This window comes from Balaenoptera borealis, assembly GCF_965194805.1.
Source record: "Balaenoptera borealis genome assembly, chromosome: 8".
NCBI classification, from domain to species: Eukaryota; Metazoa; Chordata; class Mammalia; order Artiodactyla; family Balaenopteridae; genus Balaenoptera; species Balaenoptera borealis.
This window is the reverse complement of record NC_138865.1, coordinates 41,985,581-42,009,791: the sequence shown is the minus strand read 5'-3', so window position 1 is coordinate 42,009,791 and position 24,211 is coordinate 41,985,581. Positions and strand designations below refer to the sequence as shown.

General features: G+C 37.9%; 1 protein-coding gene across 19 annotated transcripts in view; it reads right to left on the bottom strand.

Moving 5' to 3' along the window:
- UBAP2 (ubiquitin associated protein 2) overlaps nucleotides 1-24,211 on the bottom strand; it is a 124,976-nt gene that overhangs the window by 41,266 nt on the left and 59,499 nt on the right. For 18 of the 19 annotated variants that reach the window (XM_082402408.1, XM_082402410.1, XM_082402409.1 and 15 more), the window contains 4 exons: nucleotides 22,949-23,102; nucleotides 21,481-21,558; nucleotides 5,543-5,597; nucleotides 3,995-4,098 (listed from right to left, as the gene is read on the bottom strand). In XM_082402408.1, the coding sequence (XP_082258534.1) occupies nucleotides 3,995-4,098; nucleotides 5,543-5,597; nucleotides 21,481-21,558; nucleotides 22,949-23,102 (391 nt within the window). The remainder of the gene's footprint in view (nucleotides 1-3,994; nucleotides 4,099-5,542; nucleotides 5,598-21,480; nucleotides 21,559-22,948; nucleotides 23,103-24,211) is intronic. The other variant, XM_082402402.1, reaches the window with a different exon arrangement.

The following is a 24,211-nucleotide window of genomic DNA, read 5'->3' as shown; positions in this document are numbered from 1 at the left end:
ACAGATCTTGAGCATTCAATTTGCATCAATTATGCTTGTTCTCATTCCCATGTTCACCAAGTTCCCTTCCCACTTGTCAAAGAAAACATTCCAATCTGTTTAAAAGGTATGTTTTTAGTAAATTTATAAATTAGCATTTTGACTATCCTTCAGTCTTTCTATTTTGGGTAATGTTTGAGTCTGACTCTAGGGAATGGATTTGATTATTATCCTGTCAAAAGTCAAGTTTCTGAGCCTATGAGGCTGTGGGCTAGACTCAGAACTCTGTGTTATCAACAAGACAATACCATTCTGTGAGGCCTCTAGAGAAATAGCCAGCACTCCATCAGATGACATCTTTTAACTGTATTTTGCATCGAACACATTCTGCTACTCTATATGAAAATAAGAGGAATGAGAGGGAAGAGATAAAAGACAAAAGGAGAAGGAAGAAGAGATGGAGGAATATGAAAAAAGAAAAATAGCAGTTAATGGACTAATTCAATATCCTGTTTCAAACATCTGATTTAAAAATCAGTGGCGGTTATAAATAAAGCCACTATAAACATCACATGCAGGTCTTTGTGTGGGTGTTTTCATTCCTCTTCAGTAAAAACCTAGGGTTGGCATTGTAAGACTGTATAGTATATGTATGCTTTCACACCAGGAACGTAGGGGTTCGAGTTACTCCGTCACCTTCACTAACACTTGGAACTGTCAGTTTTCTTTTAAAGCTATTTTAATGGATGAAAGGTGGTAGCCTACTGTGGTTTTAATTTGTATTTCCCCAATGACCAATGATGATTAGGACATTTTTGTGTGCTTATTGCCATCCATATATCTTCCTTTGTGAAGCATCTGTTCAAATCATTTGCTCATTTTTCATTAACTTTTTATTTTGAAATAATTATACATTCACAAGAAGTTACCCTTCACCCAGTCTCCCCCTATGCTTACATCTCACATAATTCCAGTAAAATATAATAGCAAAAAAACTGACATAGATACAGAATGTGTATACCGTTCTATGTCAAGTTTGTATTGTGGTAAAATAATGTTTATGTGGTAAATAAAATTTACCATGCTAACCTTTTTAAGTGTACAGTTCACTGGCATTGAGTAATTCACAATGTGATATAACCATTATCACCATCCATTTCCACAAGTTTTCATTTTTTGTTCATTTTTAATTGTTCATTTTATTAGGCTGTTTGTTTTCTTCTCAACGAGTTGTGATAATTCTTTACACATTCTGTATACAAGTCCCTTTTCAAATAGAGGTTTAAATAAATATTTCCTCCTAAACTATGCCTTGCTCCTTCATTCTCTTTTTATTCTCTTCTGAAGAACCATGTTTTTCTTTTAGACTCATGCTTATTATGCCCTATGTAAGAAATTTTTGCTTAATCCAAGGTGGCTAAGATTTGCCCTGTATTTTCCTTAGAAGTTGTGCTTTCAGGTTTCACATGTAGAGCTATTATCCACTTTTGGTTATTTTTTATATACAGTATAATGTATGCCATTGAATTGCCTTGGAACCTTTGTCCAAAACCAATTGTATCTGTGGGTTTATTTCTAGATTTGCTATTATATAATTGATCTATCTCTGTGCTTTTGCCAATTCCACAGTCTTGACTACTGTACCTTTAGGGTAACTTCTTGAAATCAAGGAGTGTGAATCTTTGAACACTGTTAGTTTTCAAAACTGTTTGGGCTATGTTCATACCTATACTTTTCCATAAAAATTTTAGAATCAAGTTACAACTGACACACAAAAAATCTGCTAGGATTTTGAATGAACTTGTACTGAACCTGTATACCAATCTGGGGAGAAACAACATATCAATAATATTGAATCTTCCAACTCATAAACACTGAGTATCTTGCTCCCTTTTTGGGTCATCTTTGATATTTATCATCGTGTTGCATAATTTTCAACATACAAATCTTGCACATATTTTGTCAGATTTATACCTAAGTGCATCATGTTTCTGTACTACTATAAATGGTATATCCTTCTGTTTATTAATGCTTCTTCAAACACTCAATTTTACATTTTACTGTAAGATTTTATAATTTATATTTTCATTTAGAAGTCTTATCTTGCACATCATTAGACTTCTTCATAAGCATCTGATATTTTTTGAGGCCACTAATTTTTTTCCATCTTCTCTTTGTTGATGGTTTATAGAAATATTACCTGTCAACTATCTACACTGTTTAAAGCTTCCTAATTAATTTCATTAATTTATCTATAGATTCTTTTATATCATTGCCAGAAATAACAGGTTTTTTCCTCCCTTTCCAACCCTTCTTTTCTTTTTCGATCTTTATTTCAGTGGTTATGACCTCTGGTACAGGGGTGAATAGAAATAAGGAGAGTAATCCTCCTGTTTCTCTTCAGTTCAACTAAATCTTTTGCCTTTATTTAAAAAAAAAAAAGTAAGAGTAGTGAGAGTAAGCCTCTTGGTCTTGTTACAAAAGAAAAATATTCTACACATCACTATTAATTGTGAGGTCTGCTGTGACTTTTGTAGAAATCGGGAATGAATGTCGGGTTTTGTCACATGCTTTTCCGTATTAAAATGATATGGAGTTTCTCCTTTATTCTGTTAAAGGGGTGAATAATATTTTTGTTATTGAGATATAACTCACATAACATAAAATCCACACTTTTAAGGCACAGAACTGATTGGTTTTCAGTATATTCACAAGGTGTACAACAATCACAACTACATATTCCAGAATATTTTCATCGCTCCAAAAAAATCTGGCACCCATTCCTAGCCACGCCCCATTTCTCCCAAACATTCCCAGCCCCCAACAGCCACCAGTCTACTTCTGTTTCCATGTATCTGACTAATCTGGATAATTTTTCTTATACATTCAGCCACTGAAGGACATTTGCCTTTTATGTGAACGTGTATCTTCCATTCTCTTGGGTATATATCTAGGAGTCGTCTGACTTTTTAAATGTTAAACTTGAATATCATGTATAAACTTAACATGGCCATGATATATTAGCCTTCTTCTAGTTTACTGAATTGATTTCCAATATTGTGACTTAAAATTTTTACAGTTGTTTTGAAGAATGAGATTAATCTGTAATTGCAAATGTTAGCAAAAAATTTATTGACAAAGTATCTTCTGATGATTTTTAATAGCTATAATATTAATTATAATAGATTATAAAGATAATTAATATCAATATTCCTTTTCTCATTCCTACAACAAATTTTATGTTTCTTCTGTTTCCCTTGATAAGTCTCACAATAAACTTATCAATTTTATTGATACTAGTCTTTTCAAATTACCATTTTTATAACTTTCGTTGGTCCTCTCGATAGTATATTTGATTTCTAGCTCGCTGTGCTTCTGTGATGGTGGCACTGTCTTTTTTAGCTAATTACTGAGCTATACTTTTGCATTTTGGGTTATAATTCACGAAGTGTCAAATTATGTTTTTATAAATATAATCACAACAGTTCATATATATTATCAGGAAAAAATCTTTAAAAGAACTTTATTAAATAAATAAGTATTAACAATTAACAAGTATTTAACCTGTGAATTTCAGTAAAGAAATAATCTTAAAACTGCAGGACACAGAAAAATCTGCAAAAGCAACTGTTGCCCTAAACCCATATATCATCATCTACCTCTTTATCTGGCCAAATTTGTGTTCACCCTTATGAATGGTAAATACTTTGTTTCAAGTCTTCCACTAAGAAATGCTATATATCTCTGACACTGAGATTTGAGTGTGGGTTTGTACTGCCTTACACAGATTTATTACAGCCTCTTCTTCAGAGTGCAAAAGGGGTAAACCACATACTTTATCGTCAATGAGATTTATAAGTGAGAAACTTTGGAGGTAAGAATCAGCTAAGAGTAGTCTCAGAGGTAGGAAAGCTGCCTGTTTTTCATTCTTCTCCACCAGCACACTTTGATGTCATCTTTGTACGTTAAGAGCTCAAACAATTAAAATACCTCTCTGGTGAGAACAGACACTTACCAGTTCCCTCATCTGCACCATTCTGAGCAGCTTCCCAAACGACTGGTTTTGTCCCATACCCATCTATAGATGGAGGATCTGAATAGTCCGCAGGGTTAAATGTCCTTGGGTTTGAAATAAAGAATAAAGGCAAATCACAAAATTAACTGTACATCATCTTCCCCGAAACAAGCCCCGTCCCTTCTAAGAACCACTATAAGAAACTTCACCCTCCTTCTCCTATTTAATTATAGCCAATTCTTCTCGTCATCGGAATGCAGATCTTCTGAAAAGCAGAGGTTGCCTAGAACCTTCCATACACTCTTGTATGATGCTCCTACTTCCCTAAATTGTTGTCCTCTGCAACCTAAAGCAAGCGTGGAGACCTATAATAGTTCTAGGCAGGGTAATGGCTCCAATGAAAAACCCACCCACCCCCTCCCAACTAAGCCTAGACTTAAGTAGGCAAGAGGGCTTTTCTTCCAAAGTCAGAATCCAATTTTGGATTTGAACCTTTTACAATAGAAGTATATGATTCTTTTTGTTTAGATGGATGTAAATAAAAAGAAAACGTTTTGTTCAGTGCCTCTTTTTAAATTAAAATCCTCAATATCCATGATTCAGATGTCTAACTAGAGCCAAATTAAACAGCACTGCTAAAATTTTCACAACAGAATTTAAAAAAAATTTTTTCAGCATTATTGGGGTGTCACTGACAAAAAGAACCACAAGAGTATATTTTAAAGTAGACAGCAAAATCCACAAAATCGTTTAAAGCTACTGGGTTGGGCACATACGTTCATATGTTCCGGCCAGTTTGCTCCCTGTGTTTTCATCCTTCCTTTGTCCACAGGGAGCTCAGGCAGAAAACAGAGATGGCAGGAGTTGCCACCTGAAGGCAGTGACCCCCAACAGTGCTGCCCTGGAGATATGGAGAAACAAAGGACTTTTCCTTTCTTGACTGTCATCTACTTATGGCCTCTATAAGAAGCTTAAAAACTTTTTATAAAGATCGGGGGGAGCTAATGTTTTGGATAACAGCAAAAAGTGAAAGAACCAGAAATAATGAATAAATAACCGATCATACCATCTATTTAATAACAATATACTCATCCTTCACTATTACAATTCAAGATAAAAATGATTGCTTTTCATAAAAAACAAAACAAAACAAAAACACTGCATTTACTTACCATTCAAAGACAATTGCTGGATTTACCAACATAACTCTTAAGCAATGGCTTTCAACTGGGGTGGCTGTGCACCTCCCTCCCAGGGAACATGTGGCGATGTCTGGAGACATTTTTGATTGTCACAACTTGAGGAGGGGTGCTACTGGCATCTAGTAGGGAGAGGCCAGGGATGTTGCTAAACATCCTACAATGTAAAGGGAACCCCACCACCTCAACAAACTATTATCCAATCCAAAATGTCGATAAAGCCAAGGCTAGAGAACTGCTCTAAGGCCTACTGCAATACAATTTTATTTGTGTTATTTTGCTTTTTCAGTATTGCCTCTTTAAAACTAGAGAAGGTAGTAACTTCAAAAATAGGATGGCTAAGACTTACCCCATGCCTTGGGTTGAGAATCTTCCTGCCCCTCTCCCTCTGCCACGTCCAAATCCTTTTAAAAAAATATAGTGTAAAAATAATACTTAAGTCCTACACAACTATAATTCTACCAACTTCATCCCTTACATACCTACCCAAACATTACTGTCATTGTTCCTAACAGCACCAACATTCCCAACCAGTGCACCCAATCTGCTGGTCCCTAACGACACAAATATCTACAGTTACTGATCTCAAAGGATAGAAAAGAATTTAATTCTGCTTGTACAACATTTGTCATATTTAGCAGCTTAACACGGGCAGGTTTTATATATATATAAATTTTTTTTTTAATTTATTTTTGGCTGCACTGGGTCTGCATTGCTGGCCGCGGGCTTTCTCTAGTCGTGGCGAGCAGGGGCTACTCTTCATTGCGGTGCATGGGCTTCTCATTGCAGTGGCTTCTCTTGTTGCGGAGCATGGGCTCTAGGTGTGGGCTTCAGTAGCTGCAGCACGTGGGCTCAGTAGTTGTGGCTCACGGGCTCTAGAGCACAGGCTCAGTAGTTGTGGCACACGGGCTTAGCTGCCCCGTGACATGTGGGATCTTCCCGGACCAGGGATCGAACCCATGTCCCCTGCATTGGCAGGCGGATTCTTAACCACTGCACCACTAGGGAAGCCCCTGAAGGTGTTATTACATACCATTTTTAATACTAGATTCTGACCAATGACCAAAAGGGCAGCAAACAAGAGAGCGAGGAAGCAAGAAGAAATAGTTTTATTCAGTGACTCTCCAGTTTTTCTTAATTGAATCCTAAATTGTGGATTAAAGACCTAAATACAAGAGCTAAAACTATACAACCCTTAGAAGAAAATATAGAGCAAAAGCTTCATGACACTGAATTTGGTAATGATTTCTTGGATATGACACCAAAGACTCAGGCAAGAAAAGGAAAAAATTAGACTTTAAACTGGTGTATCAAAAGACATGAACAGAGTAAAAAGGCAACCCAAAGAATATTTACACATTCTACATTTGATAAGGGAGTAACACTGAGAATACATAATGAAATTCTACAACTCTCTAACAAAACAAACAACCAGATTAAAAAATGGGCAAGGGACTTGAATAGACATTTCTCCAAATATGATATAAAGATGGTCAATAAGCAGATGAAAATATTCTCAACATCACTAATCATGAGGGCAATGTGGCACCCATTACAATGGCTACGAGTGAGACAGAGAAAGAGAGAGAGAGAGAGAGAAGAGAAAATAAGTGTTGGCAAAGATGCAGAGAAACTAAAGCCTTTGTACACTGTTTCATAGGAATGTACAATAGTGTAGCCACTGAGGAAAACAGTATGGCAATTTCCCCAAAAATTAAAACTAGAACTATATGATCCTTACAGCACAGGGAACTCTGCTCAATATTCTGTAATAACCTAAATGGGAAAGAATTTGAAAAGAATAGATACATGTATAGGTATAACTGAAGCACTTTGCTGTACACCTGAAACTAACACAACATTATAAGTCAACTGTAGTCCAATATAAAATTTAAAAAAAATTTTTTTAAGGAAAAAAAAAAGAATTATATGATCCTGCAATTCCACTTGTGGGTATATGTATCCAAGAGAATTTGAAAGTAGGGTCTTGAAGAGATACTTGTACACCCATGTTCACGTTCATAGCAGCTTTACTCACAATAGCCAAAGGGCAGAATCAACCTAAGTGTCCACTGATGAATGAATGTGGCATATACATACAATGTAATATTATTCAGCCTTAAAAAGAAAGGAAGGGGTTTCCCTGGTGGCACAGTGGTTAAGAATCTGCCTGCCAATGCAGGGGACACGGGTTCGAGCCCTGGTCCGGGAAGATCCCACGTGCTGCAGAGCAACTAAGCCCATGTGCCACAACTACTGAGCCTGCGAGCCACAGCTACTGAGCCCGCATGCCACAACTACTGAAGCCCGTGCGCCTAGAGCCCGTGCTTCGCAACAAGAGAAGCCACCACAATGAGAAGCCCACGCACCACAACGATAGACCCCGCTTGCCAAAACCAGAGAAAAGCCTGCACGCAGCAACAAAGACCCAATGCAGCCAAAAATAAAATAAATAAAATAAAGAAATTATAAAAAAAGAAAAAAAAAAACAGAAGGAAATTCTGACAAATGCTACAATGTGGATGAACCTTGAGGACATTTTGCTAAGTGAAACAAGCCAGTCACAAAAGGACAAATATTTCATGATTCCACTTAGATGAGGTATGTAAGAGTACTCAAATTCAGAAAAAGGTGGTTGCCAAGGGATATGTTAGCCATGCCAATGTAACTAAATGTATATTTAATCATGTACAGTTAACTTATCCAGTAGTTCAAGTTAAACTATTAAAAGATACGGTCTTGACAAAAATCTACCCTCTCTCCCCGGAGACAGGGGAATAGAGGGAAATGTCCTAAAAAGTGGAAGAATTCTAATAATGCATATTAGTGGCTACTATCTATTTTAACACCGTCGAAAGGCAAAGGTAAGACTTCGGGTACGTCTAAAAGAAGGTTGGGAACTTGGGTTTAAAAAAAAAACAAAACCTAACTCTAAGAAGAAAGCTTTCAATGAACAGGTTTTGGCAAGACTACAACCCCAAATTCCTTACAGTTAAGAGAGGTGGTAGGGTGGGGGGAGGAGAGTCATCATATAAGAAAACCAATTCTCAGGACATAAAACACTTAACTGTAAAAAAAAAAAAAAAAAAGCAAACTAACTTTAGTATGTCCATACAATGGAATATTATTTGGCTATAAAAAGAAATGAAGTACTTATACATGCTACAACATTGTGCTGGTATGTGGGAGAACATCAATGAATCTTTAAAACATTAAGCTAGGTCAAAGAAGCCAGTCACAAAAGAGCACATATTACTAGATTCCATTTACATCATATGTCCAGAACAGGAAAATCTATAAACACAGGAAGTAGATTACCAGTTGTTTACTCCTGGGATGGGGGGGGGGGGGGGTGATGAAGGAATTGGGAATTGATACTTAAACGGTATGGCATATTCTTTTCGAGGTGATGAAAATGTTATGAAATTGATTATGGTGATGGCTGCATAATTCTAAAAATATACTAAAAACCACTGAATTATGCAATGTAAATGGGTGAATTGTACAGTATGTAAATTACATCTCAAGAAATTTTAGAGGGCTATAATAAACACTGTTACCAGTGAAGAAAGCAAAAGAAACAACACAACTGCTCTTGATTAAGTGCATTCATGTGCACACATTCAGTGGCAAACTGTGTGACAAAAGGTACCAATATTTAATATTTAACACTGGTTAAATATTAAGAAAATAGTGGCAATTTTTTTAAAAAGGATTCTGCTAAGAAATCATTAAACAATTATCTAATACTTGAGCCAGAAAGCAAGATGTACATGAAAGAGAAGAAAGGAATTTATAAAAGAAAAACATATCCTAAGGCCAAAAATTCAAGAAATCCTGCAAGTCCCCTGGAAAAAGTCAGTATCAACTAAATATCTCCATGTCTCCAGAGAGCAGTAGCCGCACCCAAGTATGAAACACAAACAAGCCAACTATCTTAGGTACATTTAAAAAAATCAAATCCATCCATCTTCATGTACATTTTAGCAAGCTAACAAAATTGTTCCTTCCTATTCACCTGGCTAGTAACTCTACCAGTAACATTGTTTTCTGTGTATATACATTTTCCTATATTGTTATCTGGTACAAATAGCTGTTTTCACTAACAGCTCAGAAGAAAGACCTGGGTTCTTATAATTGAGAAAAACACCATTAAAGTAAATTATCATAAAGAATAAACCAATGTTATGATAAATGCTAAACCTTTACTCATAGAGGTCTCTCTAGTGACTCTGCACTACATCTATGTTGAATAATTGCTCAAGTTTTTAATTGTTTAATATTTATGTCTTACACTGAGAGCCAGAGTAGAAAAGTTGCCCATTTCCCTTGAAAAAAGCCAAAACACAGAGAACAGCTAACCACCTCTAGTGGAGAAGGCAAATCTAAATAGCAGATATCCCCCCTGGGGCCGAACATGTGCAACCTAAAGAAAAATAATAAGATAGAAAGCAATCCCTTTCCTTCACTCCCAGGAGACTCTAAGCAGGGCTTTGATAACAGCCAAATGCACCAGAAACTGTGTGCTCTTGAATTTATCACTGCACACTCTGGGTCATGATCTTTAAGATTCTGAGTAGTTCTAAAGTTTTTTGTACAGACAAAAGTTTCCAGATTTTCAGGGCTGGTTCAATGATAAAGATGGTTGCTGTGTTGACCACAAGCTGCCCACCTGCCCAGAGACCTGTTCAGCCCACAAAGAGAACAGGGCACCTCTGGGGTTTGTGTGGCTCAGAGACTAAGGACTCAGGCAAGTTGTGCCTCTTTGTCCCTGGGTCAGGGTTTATCCACAGAGATAGGAATTCGTCTTCCCCAACTGCAAAGTAGCATAAATGAGTCAAATGACAACAGCAAATGCCCCAGGGACTCAGTGAGGAAGAGAGCTTAGAGTCTTATCCTCATATCTCATATATTAGCTTTTCCTTAGCAAAGAAGTCTGATTATAAATGTGCCACAATAATTATTTCAGGAAAGAATTAATGGATTCTAATACCAGTGAATAAAAGTCTGATGGGAAAACGGTTATTCACACAGTCTCAGAGCACTCCCCCCCAAAAATATGTATTAATTACAAAGAAGGAGGGAGTAACCTTACAAAGGAGAAACTTGGCAGAAACCACTTTCCTTAAGTAATCAAAGCTAACATCACTAGCAATGGGATAAATCTGTATCATGTACCCTCTAATATGAGGTACAGCTATATCATTCTGTGGCATTCCAGCCAAGAACTGGTAACATGAATCTAATCATGAGGAAACTTCTCAGTTTGTTAATGAAGGACATTCTACAAAAGAGATACTTCCGAAGTGTCAAGGGCATGAAAGACAAAGAAAGACTATTCCAGATTGACGAACTGTTCTACACTGAAGGACACTACACAGACATGGGAACTAAATACTGTGTGTGATCCCAGACTGGATCCTGGACCAGAATATTTGCTTTTTGTTATAAAGAACATTAGCAGGATAACTGGAAATTTTTGAATAAGGCCTATACATTGTATCAATGGTAATTTCCTGATTTTATCATTTTAAGGTAGCTCTTTAAGACAATATATTTTTTCTTAGGAGTTACACACTAAAATATTAAGGGGTAAAATGGCATTATGTTTGAAATGAACACACAAGGGTTTCAGAAAAAAACAGTAACATGTACATACAGAGAGAATATGTAGCAAATGTAGCAAAATATTAAAGTTTGGAGACTCTGGGTAAACACTATGCAAAATTCTGCTGTGCTTTTTTATTTCAAAGTAAAATGTTAAAACCGTACCCTGAGAACTTATATGTATATTTTATATTCCAGTGAATACATTTTATTCTGTGAAAAATCTAAGTTGTTCTTCATGTTTGCACTAGCTAAGCTGATCCTTCTACACAGAATGTTCCTACCCAGATTTTCACATGGCTTTCTTCCTCCTCACTTTAAATCCCATCTCCTCAGAGACCTCCCTAGGTCCATCTAAAGGAAACCCTATTGACAGTTGATCACATCACCAATCATTTTCTTAAGTAGGTCGAACAGTGCTTTTACTTGATTGTCTCTCCTCCTTCCCCACTGAGGATGTGAGGAACCATGTCTTATACACAGCAGTATGTTCAACAATATAATAGGTATCTAAGTATCAGTTGTTGCGTTAAAGACTGATATGTAACCCCAATGTCATAACATGGATTTTTTTTCACGGACTCATATTTAGAGGCATAATAATATTACTATTCAATTACAGGAAATAACCTAGTTGTTCAGCAACTAATTTTAGAGCACTGCATTTTGTAAAATACTTTTTGTACCAGGACCCGAGAAGGCATTATAGAAAATTCAAGAATTAAAACTAGAATGTCAGCACCTAGTAGGTGCTCAACAATTAACCTTTCAATTATATTATACAGGCCATATTCATAAATTAGTTAGTTTTAAAAGTAGAAGAACAGGGCTTCCCTGGTGGCGCAGTGGTTAAGAATCCGCCTGCCAATGCAAAGGACACAGGTTTGAGCCCTGGTCCAGGAAGATCCCACGTGCCATGGAGCAACTAAGCCCATGTGCCACAACTACTGAGCCTGTGCTCTAGAGCCTGTGAGCCACAACTACTGAGCCCACGTGCCACAACTATTGAAGCCTTTGCGCCTAGAGCCCGTGCTCCGCAACAAGAGAAGCCACTGCAATGAGAAGCCCACACACCGCAAAGGAGAGTAGCCCCTGTTCGCTGCAACTAGAGAAAGCCCGCGTGCAGCAATGAAGACCCAATGCAGCCAAAAATAAAAATTAAAAAAAAAAAAGTTAGTGGAGTGGCTTGATTATATTGTAACTTCTTACACAAGAGCAAGTAGTTCCATCCTGGAACACAGAATTATATTATTTTTTACTAACTAACATGGCACATGATGAAGAACTTTATCAAGAATACTCCCAATCTGAGTTTGAGATTGACATGTACACACTACTGTATTTAAAATAGATAACCAACAAGGACCTACTACATAGCACAGGGAACTTTGCTCAATATTCAGTAATAACCTAAACGGGAAAACAATTTGAAAAAGAATAGATACATATATATGTATAACTGAATCACTTTGCTATACACCTGAAACTAATACAACATTGTTAATAGACTATGCTCCAATATAAAAAAAAAAAAGAAAAGAATACTCCCAATCTCACAGATTATTAACATGGTCTTCAATCTAAACTCAGGATTAAGTCAGGATAAGGTACTTTATAAGTATCAGTTAAATTCCACATTTTGTACACAAAACACAGTATTATTTGATGGCCAAGTACCTATGAATGGTCAACATTTATAAAGTTCCAAAGGTTTTCACACCAACTACCAGGCTTACTTTCCAAAAAGCAAAGCCCAGAACACTAACGACAGCCTACCACAGCTGCTACTCTCCTCTTCTGAAGAGGCTGTTTTCTCACAAAAACACACAACTCACAAGCTACCTTTCCACAAACTTTAAATGAATCATAGAAAAATGATCTGTTACAAGTGTCACGCTGATTCTTGCTCCTCCGCAGAGAAAACATTCAGGGAAAGGTACAGAAAAACTAGGTGTATAAATGGAACTTAATTTTATTTCATTTGCTACAGTTTATACTTTCCATGAAATGGGAGTAAAATATACTCCCATTTTATATACATGATTTTTTATTTAATACAGAGATTACCAAATTCTCAACATAAATTACCAAAAAAGTGTGCATTAGCATATTAAATCCATGCTGTTTCATAATACTCTTTATGCTAACACTGTGCAGATAAGGCAAAAATTAAGGAGGAAAGGGGTGATTTATTAAAATTTTAGCAGCTTAACATTTTAGCTAATTTAATCATGAACACAGATTACTGTTCTGAGGGAGAGCCAATGTGAAGTCAGCAACAGCTGCCCACAAGTATGGTCAAAATTAAAGAATAAAGGCAATGGAGACCTTAAAGAATCATTTTTGAAGTACACACTTTAAACCATGTACTTGTTTTTTAAGGATGCATTTTAAAATCTGCATACTACCCAGCAGATCACAAATAACTGGAAAGGGATAGTACAATCAACTGTTTTAAGGTTAATTCAACACACCATGAGAGAGTAGATTAAGGCATTAAATAACTTACAACCAAACTTCTGGAAAGGGACATATTAAACACATAAAACAAAGGACACTTATCCTTTAATTATGAAAGGGACAAATTATTTGTCTTGCACCACTATTCACTTATTATCAAACTGTACTTTACTAATATTCACCAAGCAAAATAATTGTTTTTGTGCATACTGGGTACTGAATGTTTTCTCTCTTCTTGCCCTGTGTTGAACTTGGGATAATGATTCTAAGAAATCCCTAGACACAGACCACTACTCATCAACAGCTTGTTTAAACATGTTTAAATATCAGCTAATAATATAAAAATTACACCTCACTAGAGTTTATATATATGTGGAAGAGGGTGGACTGATTTTTTTAACATCTAACTGGGTTTATAAACAGTCAATCTGGGAATTCCCCAGCAGTCCACTGGTTAGGACTTGGCACTTTCACTGTGAGGGCTTGGGGTTCAATCCCTAGTCCAGGAACTAAGATCCCACAAACCACACAGCACAGCCAAAAAAAAAAAAAAAAAAAGTCAATCTGAGTCCCTTACCCACTACTTTACAACCTTCCTTAGAAGTAAACATAAGGAGGCTTCCCTGGTGGCGCAGTGGTTAAGAATCCGCCTGCCAATGCAGGGGACATGGGTTCACGCCCTGGTCCAGGAAGATCCCACATGCCGCAGAGCAACTAAGCCCATGCGCCCAACTACTAAGCCTGCACTCTAGAGCCCGCGAGACACAACTACTAAGCCTGCATGCCACAACTACTGAAGCCCGCATGCCTAGAGCCCATGCTCTGCAACAAGAGAAGCCACCGCAATGAGAAGCCGTGCACCGCAACAAAGAGTAGCCCCCACTGGCCACAACTAGAGAAATGCCGCACGCAGCAACAAAGACCCAACGCAGCCAAAAATAAATTAACTTAAAAAAAAAAAAAAAAAGTAAACATAAGGGGACTTCCACTGGAGGTCCGGTGGTTAAGACTTCGCCTTCCAATGCAGGGGGTGAGGGTTCGATCCCTGGTTGGGGAGCTAAGATCCCACATGCCTCACGGCCAAAAAACCAAAACATAAAACAGAAACAATACTGTAACAAATTCAATAAAGACTTTAAAACTGGTCCACATCAAAAAATTCTTTAAAAAAAAAAAAAAAGTAAACATAAGGAGGTGGGGGGGGTAGGATTAACATCTATACACTACTATATATAAAGTGGATTTTAAAAAAACAAGGACCAAGACCGATTCAAGATGGTAGAGTGGAAGGACGTGTGCTCACTCCCTCTTGCGAGAGCACTAGAATCACAACTAACTGCTGAACAATCATCGACAGGAAAACACTGCAACTCACCAAAAAAGATACCCCATATCCAAAGACAAAGGAGAAGCTGCAATGAGACGGTAGGAGGGGCGCAATCACAATAAAATCAAATCCCATAACCACTGGGTGGGTGACTCACAAACTGGAGAACACTTATACCACAGAAGTCCACCCACTGGAGTGAAGGTTCTGAGCCCCACATCAGGCTTCCCAACCTGGGGGTCGGGCGATGGGAGGAGGAATTCCTAGAGAATCAGACTTTGAAGGCTGGCGGGATTTGATTGCAGGACTTCGACAGGACTGGAGTAAAAAGAGACTCCACTCTTGGAGGGCACACACAAAGTAGTGTGCACATCAGGACCCGGGGGAAGGAGCAGTGACCCCATAGGAGACTGAAGCAGACCTACCTGCTAGTGTTAGAGGGTCTCCTGCAGTGGCAGGGGGTGGTTGTGGTTCACTCTGAGGACAAGGACACTGTCACAGAAGTTCTGGGAAGTACTCCTTGGCATGAGCCCTCCCAGAGTCTCCAGTGCTGGGTCACCTCAGGCCAAACAACCAACAGGGAGGGAATTCATCCCCACACATCAGCAGACAAATGGATTAAAATTTTACTGAGCCCTGCCAACCAGAGCAACACCCAGGTCTACCCAACACCAGTCCCTCCCATCCGGAAACTTGCACAAGCCTCTTAGATAGCCTCATCCACCAGAGGCAAGAAGAACTACAATACTGCAACCTGTGGAACGAAAACCACATTCACAGAAAGATAGACAAAATGAAAAGGCAGAGGACTTTGTACCAGAGAAAGGAACAAGATAAAACCCCAGAAACACAACTAAATGAAGTGGAGATAGGCAACCTTCCAGAAAAAGAATTCAGAACAATGATAGTGAATATGATCCAGGACCTTGGAAAAAGAATGGCGGCAAAGATCGAGAAGATGCAAGAAATGTTTAACAAAGACCTAGAAGGATTAAAGAACAAACAAACAGAGATGAACAATAAAATAACTGAAATGAAAAATACACTAGAAGGAATCAACAGCAGAATAACTGAGGCAGAAGAACAGATACATGACCTCAGAGATAGAATGGTGGAATTCACTGCTGTGGAACAGAACAAAGAAAAAAGAATGAAAAAAATGAACACAGCCTAAAAGACCTCTGGGACAACATTAAACGCACCAACATTTGCATTATAGGGGTCCCAGAAGAAGAGAGAGAGAAAGGACCCAAGAAAATATCTGAAGAGATTACAGTCGAAAACTTCCTTAACATGGTAAGGGAAATAGCCACCCAAGTCTAGGAAGCGCAGAGAGTCCCAGGCACGATAAACCCAAGGAGAAACACGCCGAGATACATAGTAATTAAATTGATAAAACTTAAAGACAAAGAAAAATTATTAAAAGCAACAAGGGAAAAACAACAAATAACATACAAGGGAACTCCCATTAAGGTTAACAGCTGATTTCTCAGCAAAAACTCTACAAGCCAGAAGGGAGTGTCACAATATATTTAAAGTGATGAAAGTGAAGAACCTACAACCAAGATTACTCTACCCGTCAAGCATCTCATTCAGATTCAATGGAGAAATCAAAAGCTTTACAGACAAGCAAAAGCTAAGAGAATTCAGCACCACCAAACCAGCTCTACAACAAATGCTAAAAGAATTTCTCTAAGTGGAAAACACAAGAGAAGAAAAAGACCTAAAAAAACAAACCCAAAATTAAGAAAATGGTAATAGGAACATACAAATCGATAATTACCGTAAATGTTAATGGATTAAATGCTCCAACCAAAAGACACAGGCTCGCTGAATGCACACAAAAAGAAGACCCATATATATGCTCTCTACAAGAGACCCACTTCAGGCCTAGGGACACACACAGACTGAAAGGGAGGTGATAGAAAAAGATATTCCATGCAAATGGAAAAAGAAAGCTAGAGTAGCAATACTTATATCAGATAAAATAGACTTTAAAATAAAGAATGTTAAAAGAGACAAGGAAGGACACTACATAATGATCAAGGGATCAATCCAAGAAGAAGATATAACAATTATAAATATATATGAACCCAACATAGGAGCACCTCAATACATAAGGCAAATGCCAACAGCTAAAAAAGATGAAATCGACAGTAACACAATAATATTGGGGGACTTTAACACCCCACTTACACCAACGGGCAGATCATCCAGACAGAAAATTAATAAGGAAACACAAGCTTTAAATGACACAATAGACCAGATAGATTTAATTGATATTTATAGGACATTCCATCTGAAAACAGCAGATTACACTTTCTTCTCAAGTGACCACAGCACATTCTCCAGGATAGATTACATCTTGGGTCACAAATCAAGCCTCAGTAAATTTAAGAAAATTGAAATCATATCAAGCATCTTTTCTGACCACAACACTATGAGATCAGAAATAAATTACAGAGAAAAAAATGTAAAAAACACAAACACATGGAGGCTAAACAATATGTTACTAAATAACCAAGAGATCACTGAAGAAATCAAAGAGGAAATTAAAAAATACCTAGAGACAAATGACAATGAAAACACGACAATCCAAAACCTATGGGATGCAGCAAAAGCAGTTCTAAGAGGGAAATTTATAGCAGTACAATCCTACCTTAAGAAACAAGAAAAATCTCAAACAAACAATCTAACCTTACACCTAAAGGAACTAGAGAAAGAGGAACAAACAAAACCCAAAGTTAGCAGAAGGAAAGAAACCATAAAGATCAGAGCAGAAATAAATGAAATAGAAACAAAGAAAACAATAGCAAAGATCAATAAAACTAAAAGTTGGTTCTTTGAGAAGATAAACAAAACTGATAAACCTTTAGCCAGACTCATCAAGAAAACGAGGGAGAGGACTCAAATCAATAAAATTAAGAAATGAAAAAGGAGAAGTTAAAACAGACACTGCAGAAATACAAAGCATCATAAGAGACTACTACAAGCAACTCTATGCCAATAAAATGGACAACCTAGAAGAAATGGACAAATTCTTAGAAAGGTATAACCTTCCAAGACTGAACCAGGAAGAAAGAGAAAATATGAACAGACCAATCACAAGCAATGAAATTGAAACTGTGAATAAAAATCTTCCAACAAACAAAAGTCCAGGACTGGATGGCTTCACAGGTGAATTCCATCAAACTTTTAGAGAAGAGCTAACACCCATCCTTCTCAAACTCTTCCAAAAAATTGCAGGGGGAGGAACATTCCCAAACTCATTCTATGAGGCCACCATCATCCTGATACCAAAACCAGACAAAGATACTACAAAAAAAGAAAATTACAGACCAATATCACTGATGACTATAGATGCAAAAATCCTCAACAAAATACTAGCAAACAGAATCCAACAACACATTAAAAAGATCATAGGGCTTCCCTGGTGGCGCAGTGGTTGAGAATCTGCCTGCCAATGCAGGGGACACGGGTTCGAGCCCTGGTCTGGGAAGATCCCACATGCCGCGGAGCGACTAAGCCCGTGAGCCACAATTGCTGAGCCTGTGCGTCTGGAGCCTGTGCTCCGCAACGGGAGAGGCCACGATAGTGAGAGGCCCGCGCACCGCGATGAAGAGTGGCCCCCACTTGCCGCAACTAGAGAAAGCCCTCACACAGAAACAAAGACCCAACACAGCCATAAATAAATAAATAAATAAATAAATTAATTAATTAAAAAAAAAAAAGATCATACACCATGATCAAGTGGGATTTTATCCCAGGGATGCAAGGATTCTTCAATATATGCAAATCAATCAATGTGATACACCATATTAACAAACTGAAGAAGAAAAACCATATGATCATGTTAATGGATGCAGAAAAAGCTTTTGACAAAATTCAACACCCATATTTATGATAAAAACTCTCAAGCAAGTGGTCATAGAGAGTACCTACCTCAACATAATAAAGGCCATATACGACAAACCCACAGCAAACATCATTCTCAATCGTAAAAAACTGAAAGCATTTCCTCTAAGATCAGGAACAAGACAAGGATGTCCACTCTCCACTATTATTCAACATAGCTTTGGAAGTCCTAGTCATGGCAATCAGAGAAGAAAAAGAAATAAAAGAATACAAACTGGAAAAGAAAAAGTAAAACTGTCACTGTTTGCAGATGACATACTATACATAGATAATCCTAAAGATGCCACCAGAAAACTACCAGAGATAATCAATGAATTTGGTAAAGTTGCAGGATACAAAATTAATACACAGAAATCTCTCGTGTTCCTATACACTAATGCCAAAAAATCTGAAAGAGAAATTAAGGAGACAATCCCATTTACCACTGCAACAAAAAGAATAAAATACCTAGGAATAAACCTTCCTAAGGAGGTAAAAGACCTGTACTCAGAAAACTATAAGACACTGATGAAAGAAATTAAAGATGATACAAACAGAGAGATATACCATGTTCTTGGATTGGAAGAATCAACATTGTGAAAATGACTATACTACCCAAAGCAATCTACAGATTCAGTACAATCGCTATCAAGCTACCAATGGCATTTTTCACAGAACTAGGACAAAAAATTTCACAATGTGTATGGAAACACAAAAGACCCCGAATAGCCAAAGCAATCTTGAGAAAGAAAAACGGAGATGGAGAATTCAGGGTCCCTGACTTCAGACTGTACTACAAAGCTAGAGTAATCAAGACAGTATGGTACTGGCACAAAAACAGAAATACAGATCAATGGAACAGGATAGAAAGCCCAGAAATAAACCCACGCACATATGGTCACCTTATCTTTGACAAAGGAGGCAAGAATATACAATGGGGAAAAGACATCCTCTTCAATAAGTGGTGCTGGGAAAACTGGACAGCTACATGTAAAAGAATGAAATTAGAACGCTCCCTTACACCATACACAAAAATAAACTCAAAATGGATTAAAGACCTAAATGTAAGACCGGACACTATCAAACTCTTAGAGGAAAACATAGGCAGAACACTCTATGACATAAATCACAGCAAGATCCTTTTTGACCCAACTCCTAGAGAAATGGAAATAAAAACAGAAATAAACAAATGGGACCTAATGAAACTTAAGAGCTTTTGCATAGCAAAGGAAACCATAAACAAGAAGAAAAGACAACCCTCAGAATGGGAGAAAATATTTGCAAACGAAGCAGCTGACAAAGGATTAATCTCCAAAATATACAAGCAGCTCATGCAGCTCAATATCCAAAAAACAAACAACCAAAAATGGGTGGAAGACCTAAATAGACATTTCTCCAAAGAAGATATACAGATTGCCAACAAACACATGAAAGGATGCTCAACATCACTAATTATTAGAGAAATGCAAATCAAAACCACAATGAGGTATCACTTCCCACCAGTCAGAACGGCCATCATCAAAAAATCTACGAACAATAAATGCTGGAGAGGGTGTGGAGAAAAGGGAACCCTCTTGCACTGTGGGTGGGAATGTAAGTTGATACAGCCACTATGGAGAACACTATGGAGGTTCCTTAAAAAACTAAAAATAGAACTACCATATGACCCAGCAATCCCACTACTGGGCATACACCCTGAGAAAACCATAATTCAAAAAGAGTCATGTACCACAATGTTCACTGTAGCACTATTTACAATAGCCAGGACATGGAAGCAACCTAAGTGTCCATCAACAGATGAATGGATAAAGAAGATGTGGCACATATATACAATGGGATACTACTCAGCCATAAAAAGAAACCAAATTGCATTATTTGTAGTGAGGTGGATGGACCTAGAGTCTGTCATACAGAGTGGTGTAAGTCAGAAAGAACCACAACTACTGAGCCCACGTGCCACAGCTACTGAAGCTCGCATTCCTAGAGCCTGTGCTCCACAACAAGAGAAGCCACCGCAATGAGAAGCCCGCGCACCACAACGACGAGTAGACCCCGCTCGCCGCAACTAGGGAAAGCCCGCATTCAGCGATGAAGACCCAGAGCAGCCAAATAAATAAAATAGAATAAAATAAATTTATTTTTAAAAGGTTTAATTTTATTTATTTTTGGCTGCGTTGGGTCTTCATCACTGCACACAGGCTTTCTCTAGTTGTGGCGAGGAGGGGCTACTCTTCGTTGCGGTGCATGGGCTTCTCATTGCGGTGGCTTCTCTTGTTGCGAAGCACGGGCTCTAGGCGTGCGGGCTTCAGTAGCTGTGGCACGTGGGCTCAGCAGTTGTAGCTCACAGGCTCTAGAGCGCAGGCTCAGTAGTTGGGGCGCATGGGCTTAGTTGCTCTGTGGCATGTGGGACCTTCCCAGACCAGGGCTTGAACCCATGTCCCCTGCATTGGCAGGCGGATTCTTAACCACTGCACCACCAGGGAAGTCCCAAAATTAAATCTTAAAAAAAAAAAAAGTAGTTGTTGGTTACCAAGGATTTCCTTTAAAAAAAAAAAAAAAAAAGTACAACTAGAGAGAAGCCCGCACTCCACAACGAAAGATCCTGCATGCCTGAACGAAGATCCCATGTGCTGCAACTAACACCCAATGCAGCCAAATAAATAAATACATAAATAAACATTAAAAAAAAAAACAGTATCATATGGGTAAAACACATCTGTTAAAGTCCAACAGAGGAGAATTAATAACTTTTTGGTCAGAGCTTCAAGTTTTAAATTATTCATAGAAAGGGCCTTTCTCAGCTCATCTGAAAACAACCAATAGGTTTCCTCAAAATTACATAATCCAAACACTTTATTCATAGGCATCACTAAATGAATCAAAAGATTTCAGATCAACCATTCTTTCAGAGTACACTGCCATGGCTTAATGTACTGAGTATATGAACAAGCTGCCTCCTCCCGATCACAAGCATCTCCTTCCGCCTTATTCTGTCTTACCTCTACCACGAGCTCTCTTGCCACGGTCTGAAGGCTTGTCCCCTTGATTGCAATCAATTCCATTCTCTTCACTTCTAACTAAGGAAGAAAAGAGCACCCCTTATACATAAGCAAACCACCAGCTATTAAAGACAAGGACAAAAAGACTCCCTCCACCCCTCAACAAAAAAAGGCTTTTTTTTAAAAAGGTTAAAATTTAACCAAAGGGTTTAGAAAGCAAGAAAAACCAAACCAGTGTGGCTCAAAAAACTGAATGACAGCACAACTTGCTTAATTCATTGGTGAAAATTCAAAAAGAAATTAAAATGACATACCACTTTTATTTTCTGTTTTGACATGCCCTCCTGTAAAGTAAGTTTACTTCCAAAAAAAATACCTTTGTTATGTAACCATACACAATAAAATTTGCTCATTGGTTAAGTTCAAAGCCTGGAAAGGCATAGACGAGCAAACTGCAATACCAAGGAAACACTGAATTCTTGGGGAAATCACTGTTAGAGAGAGGTTTTTCCAGGTTACTGTCCAGAAGATGCCAACACAGTCTTTTCTTCTCCTTATTCCTATATTGGCATTAATGACTCTGTATAATACAGAAATTTTATGAACAATATTGGCACAGCTTGCTCCCCTCATCTCTTTCATGGCTTAAGTATGTGAGTTGTCAGTGAGGCCTTCCTTGGTCACTCTCTTTAAATTTGTCAAACCCATACCTATAATTCCCATCTCTCTGCCTTTGTTTTTCTCCAGAGCATAATCTTCTACATAATGCCATTAAAATATTATAATATTAATATGAAATGTTACTTCTCTTTTTTATTGTTACATCTCACTCTACCTCCCTTAAAAGATGTTTTGGAAGGGCAAAGATTTCTGTTTTCTTCATTGCTGTATGCCTTGAAGACTATCCACTACACTGTAGATACTCAATAAACATCTGTGGTATAAATAAACTAGCAAAAGTCTATAAAGGAACGTGTTAAATATTTATCATAATTTAGCCACTTTGGTACATCTGCATAGGAGGTAGTGTTGTTTTGGGTGAATGATGCCAAAACCTGAGTCAAATGGAGAGAACTGAGAAAAACCTTTCCTATTCAACAACTTTCCTCTTAATCTAAACCTTGCATATATCATGAATATCCATAAGTGGGGAAGAATAAACAGCTTTAGCTATCAGCCAACAAAAAAACCTTCTTTAAAATTAGACAATGCACTTGATTCATAACAGAAGGCGGTCTTAAGACACAACACAAATACCTACAGCCCAGGTCAGTGCTAAATATGAAATTGTATCAGTTAGGGTTCTAATAAACTACTCAGTTGTAGCTCATTACTAACTGTTAACTATACTAACAAATATTGCATTGAGGAAGTGGATTTATAGGAATTCATTGGATCATTCTGTCAGCTTTTTAACATGCATGAAAATTTTCATAAAACAAAGGTGAGGAGAAAGGTCTGTACTTACACTCTCTCCCACGATTGCCACCTCTTACTTTCCGGTTGTTGTTTCCGCGTCCACGGCTCACTTCTCTCTCACTTCTCTTCTCTCTATTCTCTTTGTTTTCTGAACTTTCTTTTCCAAAATTCTTCTTCTTCCCTCCTACAGTCTCCCATGAAGTCTATCGAAAATAAGAGCATTTATTCAGAGTTATCACTCAAAGTGTGGACAATCATCAAGAGTGTGTGCATTTATCTTTCAGTCCTAATTACTCATGCCTTACAGCTTGCATGCCTACCATTTTAATTCTTCTCCATAAACGTACTGTACTCTCTGATGATAAAGACAGCAAATCTATTAGGTTCCTGTTGCTATAGACAGCACAAAAGATTACAGCAACTAGTTGAATTGGCAACGTACTATATGTTGTCCCACCACAGAGCCTTTTCCTATGCTGATAAGCATAAACTAAATGTTATTTCCCCAAGCTCCCACTCTATGCCATCCCCACCTACCTCAGTAGTAGCCATGGCTACGGCAGACAACAACAAGGTAAGAAACAAGGCAAACAGGATGAAAGAAAAGATGGACCACGGAATAATCCTAAACAAACGAGGGTTTCAAAGGACTTCCCCTCTGCCTCTCCATTTTCCCTATAGCCTTCTCACCTCCAAACAGGCAAATGCCTTTTGTGTCTGTATTCAGGCCCTAATTTGCTAGTTTCTGAACTTTTAAGAAAACAACATGCCACATCTAGCCCCAACTGTGTGATTTCTAGGTTCAAGAGGTAACCAAAGGGCTTCCCTGGTGGTGCAGTGGTTAAGAATCTGCCTGCCAATGCAGGAGACACGGGTTCGAGCCCTTGTCCTGGAAGATCCCACATGCCGTGGAGCAACTAAGCCCGTGTGCCACAACTACTGAGACTGCACTCTAGAGTCAGTAAGCCACAACTACTGAGCCTGTGTGCCACAACTACTGAAGCCCGTGCAGCTAGAGCCCATGCTCCGCAACAAGAAGCCACCGCAATGAGAAGCCCGTGCACCGAAACAAAGAGTAGACCCTGCTCGCTGCTACTAGAGAAAAGTCCACGCACAGCAACAAAGACCCAATGCAGCCAAACATAAATAAATAAATAAATAAAATTTATTTAAAAAAAAAAAAAAAAGAGGTAACCAAAGAGATCTTTATGTAACTTTCAGTCTAGAACCACCTCCTTTGGGTTCAGTCCCAAATGAGGAGAGGAAGTTGAAAGTCTTTATTGAGATAGAACTGGCTGTTCATTTAAAACTT